The sequence below is a fragment of the Zea mays genome, chromosome 1, assembly GCF_902167145.1.
Source record: "Zea mays cultivar B73 chromosome 1, Zm-B73-REFERENCE-NAM-5.0, whole genome shotgun sequence".
NCBI lineage: Eukaryota > Viridiplantae > Streptophyta > Magnoliopsida > Poales > Poaceae > Zea > Zea mays.
Genome location: NC_050096.1, coordinates 308,047,521 through 308,056,855, shown reverse-complemented (window position 1 = coordinate 308,056,855; position 9,335 = coordinate 308,047,521). Strand labels below are relative to the sequence as shown.

At 43.2% G+C, this 9,335-nt stretch overlaps 1 protein-coding gene across 1 annotated transcript; it reads right to left on the bottom strand.

Annotated features, from left to right (window-relative positions):
- Positions 1–4,203: 4,203 nt before the first annotated feature.
- Positions 4,204–7,569, bottom strand: LOC100279439 (uncharacterized). Its single transcript, NM_001152446.2, has one exon. The coding sequence runs from the start codon at positions 7,464–7,466 to the stop codon at positions 6,855–6,857; it is 612 nt and encodes a 203-aa protein (NP_001145918.1). The 5' UTR covers positions 7,467–7,569; the 3' UTR covers positions 4,204–6,854.
- Positions 7,570–9,335: the final 1,766 nt, after the last annotated feature.

Genomic DNA, 9,335 nt, shown 5'->3' with positions numbered 1-9,335 from the left:
TTCTCCCCACACCAACCAAACTGCAGCGGCGCTGCTTAACAATTCCATAACTTTAAAATTAAGACAGCAGTGGTGTCAAACAAAAACTCCAGAGGCAACTACATAAAATTCCCCACAAGTTTTGTATACAATTTATGATTAAATTCTAACATCTAATTACCCCTAAACGGTCCACAAAATAAACCCTGCAATCTGTTTTTTTTCTGTTTTGGGCAGCGACATACTCGGATTCAGACAGCGATAACTTTTAAAATATAATTCCGAATCAAGCGCATAAGTACTTGTTGGAAAGATAAGAAAGAGCCCTTCATGATTCTTATACTGATTAACCCTAATTACTCCCGAAAAATCCCCAGAAACTGCTAATACTGCTGCTGTTCATCCCCCTGAAAATCTGTTTTTTGGACAGCCACATACCCGGATTCAAACGGTGATAACTTTCAATTTATAACTCCAAATTGAGCGCATAAATACTCGTTGGAAAGGTAAGACAAAGTTCTACATGATCCCTAAACTTATTTCCCTTAATTTCTCACGAAAAAACACAGAAACTGCTAGAACTACTGCTGTTCATCCACCACCTAAAATTCTGGACAGCCCCCTCTACCCAATCGCAAACGCAACCTCTAATCAATTAAATTGCAGCGCAAATGAACAAGGGATGAACACAAAAATCACCTTGGATTCTCCCCCTTTCCTTCCTCCCTTCTTCCCTCCACCAAAACGATTGAAGACTCGCACCACGTGACGATGATCCGAGCGGCAAGGATTGGCACCTTGGGAGGAGGGGATTGGGGGGCGGCTAGGGTTTGGTGGCTGCAAGAATTGAGAGAGGAGGAGATGGGCAGGGGGGCGGCGGCCAAGGTGTGGGAGAAGGGGGGAGGGGGTTAGGAGGGAGGCGGCTAGGGTTTGGGAGGATTAATGGGCCGAAACACCAATTGCGGCCCAACTAACCCACGCGACCGCTCCCGACCGCAACGCAAGCGTCAAACCAAATAAATTCTACTGTCCTAGTTGTGAATGTTTTCCACAAAATTCCAAATCCCCAAAACAACAACCGGATGAGGGAAAAACAAAAAGAACAACCCCCAACTTCTCTTCTTTGCAACCCGGGTATCACATGATCCTCGTCTTGAGTTGGTGGAGATGCTTGCATGGAAGATGATGGTTGATCTTGTGCTTGTGTGGGCTCTTCGGATTCCTTAGGACACACATCCCCAATGGACATGTTCCTTAGTGGGACACATGGAGCCTCTTCATCATCTAGTTCATCAAGATCAACTTGCTCCACTTGGGAGCCATTAGTCTCATCAAACATAATGTCACAAGAAACTTTAAATAATCCAGTGGACTTATTGAAGACTCTATATGCCCTTGTATTTGAGTCATAACCTAGTAAAAAGCCTTCTACTGCTTTAGGAGCAAATTTAGAACTTCTACCTCTCTTTATAAGAATAAAGCATTTACTCCCAAAGACTCTAAAATATGAAACATTGTGCTTTTTACTAGTGAGGAGTTCATACGTTGTCTTCTTGAGGATTCAGTGGAGATATAATCGGTTGATGGAGTAGCAGGCGGTGTTAATCGCCTCAGCCCAAAACCGGTCTGGTGTCTTGTATTCATCTAGCATGGTTATTTCCATGTCCAGTAGAGTTCTATTCTTCCTCTCCACTACACCATTTTGTTAAGGTGTGTAGGGAGAATAGAACTCATGCTTGATCCCCTCTTTCTCAAGAAAACCTTCAATTTGTGAATTCTTGAACTCCGTCCCATTATCGCTTCTTATCTTTTTTATCCTTAGCCTGAACTCATTTTGAGCATGTCTTAAGAATCTCTTTAGGGTCTCTTGGGTTTGAGATTTTTCCTGCAAAAAGAATACCCAAGTGAAGCGAGAGTAATCATCCACAATAACTAGACAATACTTACTCTCGTCGATGCTTATGTAAGCGATCAGGTCGAATAGATCCATGTGGAGTAGCTCGAGCGGCCTGTCAGTCATCATGATGTTCTTGTGTGGATGATGAACTCCAACTTGCTTCCCTGCTTAGCATGCGCTACAAATCCTGTCTTTCTCAAAATGAACATTTGTTAGTCCTAAAATGTGTTCTCCTTTTAGAAGCTTGTGAAGATTCTTCATTCCAACATGGGCAAGTCGACGATGCCAGAGCCAGCCCATATTAGTCTTAACAATTAAGCAAGTGTCTGGTTCAGCTTGATTATCATTAAAATCAACTAAGTATAACTGACCATCTAGCACTCCCTTAAATGCTATTGAATCATCACTTCTTCTAAAGACAGTAACACCTATATCAGTAAATAGACAGTTGTAGCCCATTTTGCATAATTGAGAAAAAGAAAGCAAATTGTAGTCTAATGAATATACAAGAAAAACATTGGAAATAGAATGGTCAGAAGATATAGCTATTTTACCCAAACCTTTGACCAAACCTTGATTTCCATCCCCGAATGTGATAGCTCTTTGGGGCCATTTTTCTTATAGGAGGAGAACATCCTTTTCTCCCCCGTCATGTGGTTTGTGCACCCGCTATCGATTATCCAACTTGAACCACCGGATGCATAAACCTACAAAACAGATTTAGGCCTTGTTCTTAGGTACCCAAACGGTTTTGGATCCTTTCACATTAGAAACAAGCACCTTGGTTATCCAAACACAAGTCTTGGGACTCTTGTGTTTGCCCCCAACATATTTGGCAACTATTTTGTCTGATTTGTTAGTTAAAACATATGAAGCATCAAAAGTCTTAAATGAAATATTGTGTTCATTTGATGCAGTAGGAATTTTCTTTTTAGTAATTTTAATATGAGTGGTATGCCTAGAGCTAGAAGCCTCATTTTTATACATGAATGCATGATGAGAAACATTGTGAGGTTTTCTAGCATGAATCTTCCTAATTTTATGTTCGGGATAGTTTGCAGGATATAAAATGTAACCCTCACTATCCTGAACCATGGGAGCCTTACCCTTAACAAAATTATACAATCTCTTAGGGGCATTGAGCTTGACATTGGATTGGTTCCCTTGTTGGAATCCAATGCCATCCTTACTGCCGGGGCGTCTCCCATTATAAAGCATACTACGATCAAATTTAAATTTTTCATTTTCTAGTTCATGCTCGGCAATTTTCGAAGTTAATTTAGCTATGTGATCATTTTGTTGTTTAATCATGGCAAGGTGGTCATCCATAGCTTCAATATTAACATCTCTACATCTAGTGCAAATAGTAACATGATCAATAGTAGATGTAGATGGTTTGCAGGCATTTAATTCTTCTATCTTAGCATTTAATCTAATATTCTCATCTCTAAGACAGGAAAATGAATCATTGCAAACATTTAATTTTTTAATCTTAGAAATTAAATCATCATTTTCAGTTCTAAGACTTGAGATTGAATCATGGCACATGATAAGCTCTTTAGACAAATTTTCACATTTTTCTACTTCTAGAGCATAAGCATTTTTCAACTTAACAAACTTTTTATTTTCCTTAACGAGCAAGTCCTCTAGGCATTCCAAGATATCATCCTTCTCGTTAATGGTCTCAATTAATTTATTTATTTTTTTCTTTTGTTCCATGTTAAGGTTGGCAAAAAGAGAGAGTAAATCATCTTCATTATCGCTAGAACTACCCTCATCACTAGATGTAGTATATTTGGGGATACTTCTAGAATGTACCTTCTTCTTCTTCCATCCTTTTCCATGAGACATTTGTGGCCGACATTAGGGAAGAGGAGGCCTTCGTTGTCGGCAATGTTGGCGGCGTCCTCGTCGGAGGAGGAATCGGTGGAGCTCTCGTCGGAGTCCCATTCCTAACACATGTGCGCATCGCCGCCCTTTGTGGCATAACCTCCCAAATTATTGGGCCCACATCACCTGCCCTCGTCTCACAGACCTCAGACGGCTATGCATGTGCACCAGATAACTTAACAGGATCCGTCCGAGTGTCCCAAGGACACCGGATAAACCACTTACAACCAAGATTGCGAGATTAAGTAAACACAAATCACACACCAACAATTTTGCAGCGAAAATCTTATTACCAAATTTTACAAGTTGCAACAAATTTACATTATATTTATCGGAGTGGTTACAAAAGTGGTTCAAAGAATAAACTTTGAAATGTTATAAATTATTTATAAGTTTGAAATATATGCTAGCTCAGTGACAATCCTCAATAAAAAGTATAGAGGAAATACTTAGACTTTTAAGAAGGTCGTGCCCACCGGCGCTTAACACCAATCACAATCAAAGTGACTCGTGACCTGCAGCAACAATGGGAATAAAACCCTTAGTACGCAAGTACTCACCAAGACTTACCCGACTAAGGAAAAAGACTCTCAAGGATACGCTGGATTTGGGAATCAAGGAAAGGCTTTTAACAAGAATCAACATTAATAGTTTGCAGAAAGCTTACTAAAATGAGTCCTTACTTTCAACATTTTAATGCTAGATTAAGTATTAATAGACCTTGTTTGCATCTAGTCTAATTTCATCATCACATTAATCAATACACACGATTTTTGCTCATTATGATTCCATCCATGACTTAGATTGCAGGGCAGTGACCAAGTCTTCATGTCCGAGAAGTAACGACAATCCGAATCGATTAATACCCAGCTAGGGATCTCCAATCACACGACATATGTAGCACTTAACCCTTGCATATGTCAACTCGCCACCGAGGTTCTTAAGACCAGATCAGGTTCACGCCAACCGAGAGCACAGATACACCACCGTCTAGCCTCTTGCCATGGAGGGTACACGCTACTCTCGCCATCTCTCCACTCCCATTGCGTGTTGTCTTACTCTGGTATTAGTCTGCATGAGGCAAGGCTTACCCATGACGAGGCATGTGACCAGTTAAAAGATCCTCGATCAGCAAGCCTACATTCGCTATAATCCTTAATCAACCTGGGTAGAACATCACTTGTTCCTAAACCAAGTCTCGATTTAAGTACTTCCATCCTTAGGATTGTTTGTGTTCCTTAGGATGAAAAGAGCATTATAGAGAACTTTGCAGTAAGATCCCACCACGCTCCCAATAAAAATATTATTGCAGGCAAAAGCCATCCTTCCTCAGGATAACCCCTGAGCATTAACGCAAAGGACAATCTCTATTCACAAGATTTACCTCTAGGCAAGGCTAAGCAATTTTGTAAATCGTATTTGATACTTTACCAGAAGTATCTATAAAAGGAATGGATTTCAAGGTAGCCAATGCATCAAAGGGTTTCCAAGCAACTACTATAAACCTAATGCACATTTCGCTAGACTTAAAGTATGTAAAAATTATTTAAAAACATAAGGAAGGGGTTGCATGTACTGGGGCTTGCCTGAATAACACTAGGTTAGTGTTTGGTAGGCGACGTCCACTTGACGATCATCCTTGTCCTAGCACTTGATCAGGCAGGTTCGTCCATCAGCATCACCATGCGGAGTAGCCCGCGCTTGGGGTCGACTTGGGTCGTCTTCCGCATCACGTGGTTAATTCACGTACTTGAATGAAATGCATTATGCACATGAACGCATATAGACGGGAATATTACAAACCTAAATAGTGCTACGCGATAGCGAATTAAACACCTAGCGGCGAGGCGTTGTACTGTTTCATACGGAAACACTAGTTATCGACGTACGACTAAGAGTAATGGTTACGCTTTTCTAGATTACCCGAATCTAACGCAAACATCACGAAACAACAAACTATACACATTTAATACAATTAGCCTAAACACAACTTATCAGCTAATTAATTAAATTCTAAACTTATCACTCGCTTTATAAATTATACCACATCACTCACAAAGAACTATTTTAATTTTATTTTACACCTCACATATTTTACATGTCAACAATTAATCAAACATTTCAGGTTTAACCACCAAAATATCCTACAAAATCAACGACGACAGACTTATCGGATAATTGTTTGGATTACTAAATCAATTCTTCACATTATTAATTCTCCTCAGTCCTCAGCAAAGAGCCAATTTAAACCTATCCGACATATGTATCCACCACATATTACTTGCGATACATTTTAATAATCATTTAATATAACCACAACCGTATTTATCAGCTATATGATCAAGACACTAGACATATTATTCATTTAACCACTCCTCACACAATAATCATTTTAAAACTTTGAGTTTCGCGTGACACGACCACTTCCTACTTATGTACGCAAACTATTCATCAAATCAATAATTAAGCTAACCAAAATATAAATCGGCTTACCATACTAACTCTGACGCGCTATCCACGAGCACGGCAAGGATTTCAGTTCAGCCCTTGTGTCGAGTACTTGGTGAACATCACGCTGCTAATTCCGTCTTCACCTGACTCTTAGGATTTCTTATTGACGCACGGAACAATGATGACCTTCGATTGAAGTCTTCGACTGAGCACTTGATAAGCGATGCACACGGATCTCACTTATTTTTGTCTAACGTCCGGGATTCGGGGTTCGACGAGATCGAGCAGGAACGAGGTTCGACGGTGACAGAACCGATTGCCGAGCAGAAACTGTGCAAATCGACCATCGAAGCATGGCACGATAGATGAGGATGTCGTGATGGCCGGCGAACTCTGAAGGTCAAACACACGGAACGACGACATCCACGAGCTGGGGAAAAAGAACATATGGCTAGACGTTAACGGCCGGATCTGAGTGTGAGGGAGAAGCTCGACCTGCGAGCTGGAGCGAGCTGGGCACACGACGACTTGAGGAAGCTGCGCGCGCGGACGGACTCAACAAAATGAGCGGATCGACACAGTGGAACAGGGCGCGCAACGAGCTTAGGATCGACGGCGAGGTCGCGGCTGAGCCGGACTAGGAGCACGCGGCCAGCACCAAAGGCGAGCGCCAAGGAGAGCAGTGATGCGGCGGTGGCGCAGATGAGCCGGAGCAGGAACAGGGGCGCGGCCAACAGAGCTGGGCGAGCGCTGAGGACGGCGGTGGAGAGCTCGGCTCCACGGCGAGCTGGAAACACCGACAAGCACGCGCGCAGCAGCAGCGACAGAGCAGAGGCCGAGCTAGGGACTGGGCAGAGCGCGGACGGACGGGACTTCTGCTGGGCGCGCGCGGCAACAGAGCTAGGAAGAGGAAGGTGCGCGCTGAGAAACACCACGGCGCGCGACGGAGAACTCGACGGCGGCGCGTGCGCAGGGAGACGCGCCGGCGTGCTGGGGAAGAAGACGCGAGGGAGAGAGGAATCCAGGACGCGCGCGCATGGAGCTTGAATGGGAGATGGAGCACTTGGCTGGCCGAACCTGGGCAGCGGTTTGCCGAGTAGTGGAGCGCGGTGTGGAGAACTCGGCCGGAAGCAGGCAGATGCGCAGAGGGAGGAGCTTGTGCGCGTGGGAGAAGAAGATAAAGACTCGCGGCGGCTGGAAATATCTCAAGGAGAGGAGTATCTGCGCTACGTAAGAAATGGAGAGGCATCCGGTGGAAAAATCTTCAGGAGATGGACACCAGCGCGCGGCAGGATTTTTTTTTTCTTTCTCCCAGGAACTGAGCGGCTGAGGAGGACGATGGAAAATCTCAGAGGGCGGTGGGTGCACTGGATTAGTACCTGGGCGTGGGGAATAAAAGAACGACACGGCAGGAGATAAAGCCACGGTGAAAAGATCAAGGGGAGAGAGAGCTGCGTCGAGGAAGATGGAGTGCTCGGCTGGCGAAAACAGAGCGCGCGCAGGAAGAGAAGCAGGGCGCGGCTGAAAAAAAAAAAAAAACTGACGACGGATAACGCTGAGAAGATGAGGACGTCGGCCAATGAAAAATCCTAGGCGTAGGAGAATAAATGGAGAGAGTGGCTTGAGCAGATTTTTTTGTTGGTAGGTTTTTTTCCATTTTTTCTTTTTAAGAAAAATCATAGATATTTTGATGTTATAATCGAGAATCGAATAAAATAAGATTGATACAGGATTTGATTTGGCAATTACACTAAAGTCGGATGAATCTACACCCATTATTTATATCCGAACGTTCGGACCTGGGCGAGAAGCAACAAACCGAATTAAACTGATCAACTTCAGTATTTCAGACTGTATTTAGTCATGTCTAATTTTTACGATTCTCACCAGCTATCGATCATTTGATTTGACGCCAAGAATAACTTGCTGAGAGGGACGATTCACCTAATGAGCTGGCGCATCGTTCTGTTTGGACAGCGCGGGGCTCCAAATTTTACATAAAATCAGAAGTTTTCTTATTTTCATATTCACATATGCGCGTGATCCGAACATTTCCAAATTCGTATTCGCGCGAGCGATGAATTTTAAATAATCACCGGACGCACCAATTTTCGGAACAACTATGTTCCGAACATCACGAAAATTTAGGAAGAGTCCGGAAAGATAAATACGATGTCGAACTCGCGACCGACAAAACAGATGCTATAATAAAATCGTGATACGCGAAGATGTTTAAAATTTAGCATCCGTTTTATCCACTGATATTACGTGCTTAATTCCATACTCGTTGTCGAGCAGACTATAAACACCAGGGGTGTTACACCCTTCTTCTTATAGTATCTCTTCTTCTCCTTCTTCTTCCCCTTCTTGTCTTTGTCCCTGTCACTTTCACTAGAAATTGGACATTTAGCTATAAAGTGACCGGACTTACCACATCGGTAGCACACCCTCTTGGAGCGGGGCTTATAATCCTTCCCCCTCCTTTGCTTAAGAATTTGGCGGAAGCTCTTAATGATGAGCGTCATCTCCTCATTGTCGAGCTTGGAGGCGTCGATTGGAAGCATATTTGGTGTAGACTCCTCATTCTTTTCTTTCGTCGCTTTGAATGCGATGGGTTGCACATCGGGTGTAGAGGTGGCGCCTTGCTCTAAGTTGACAATGTGTTTGGAGTCTTTGATCATTAGTTTAAAGCTCACAAACTTGCCAATTACTTCCTCGGGAGACATTAGCTTGTATCTAGGATCCCCACGTATTAATTGTACTTGAGTAGGATTACGAAAAACAAGGGATCTTAGAATAACCTTGACCATTTCATGGTCAACCCATTTGGTGCTCCCAAGGTTGCGCACTTGGTTCACCATGGTCTTGAGCCAGTTGTACATGGCTTGCGGCTCTTCCCCTTTGTTGAGGATGAATCGACCGAGTTCTCCCTCGATCGTCTCGCGCTTGGTGATCATGGTCACCTCATCCCCTTCATGTGCGGTTTTGAGGATGTCCTAAATTTCTTTGGCGCTCTTTAACCCTTGCACCTTATTATACTTCTCTCGACATAAAGAGGCGAGGACTATAGAAGTTGCTTGGGAGTTAAAGTGTCGTATTTGGGCGGCCTCATCCGAGT

Coding starts and splice junctions, on each gene's coding strand:
- LOC100279439 (NM_001152446.2), bottom strand. CDS start 7,466: ATGCCTCTCCATTTCTTACGTAGCGCAGATACTCCTCTCCTTGAGATA.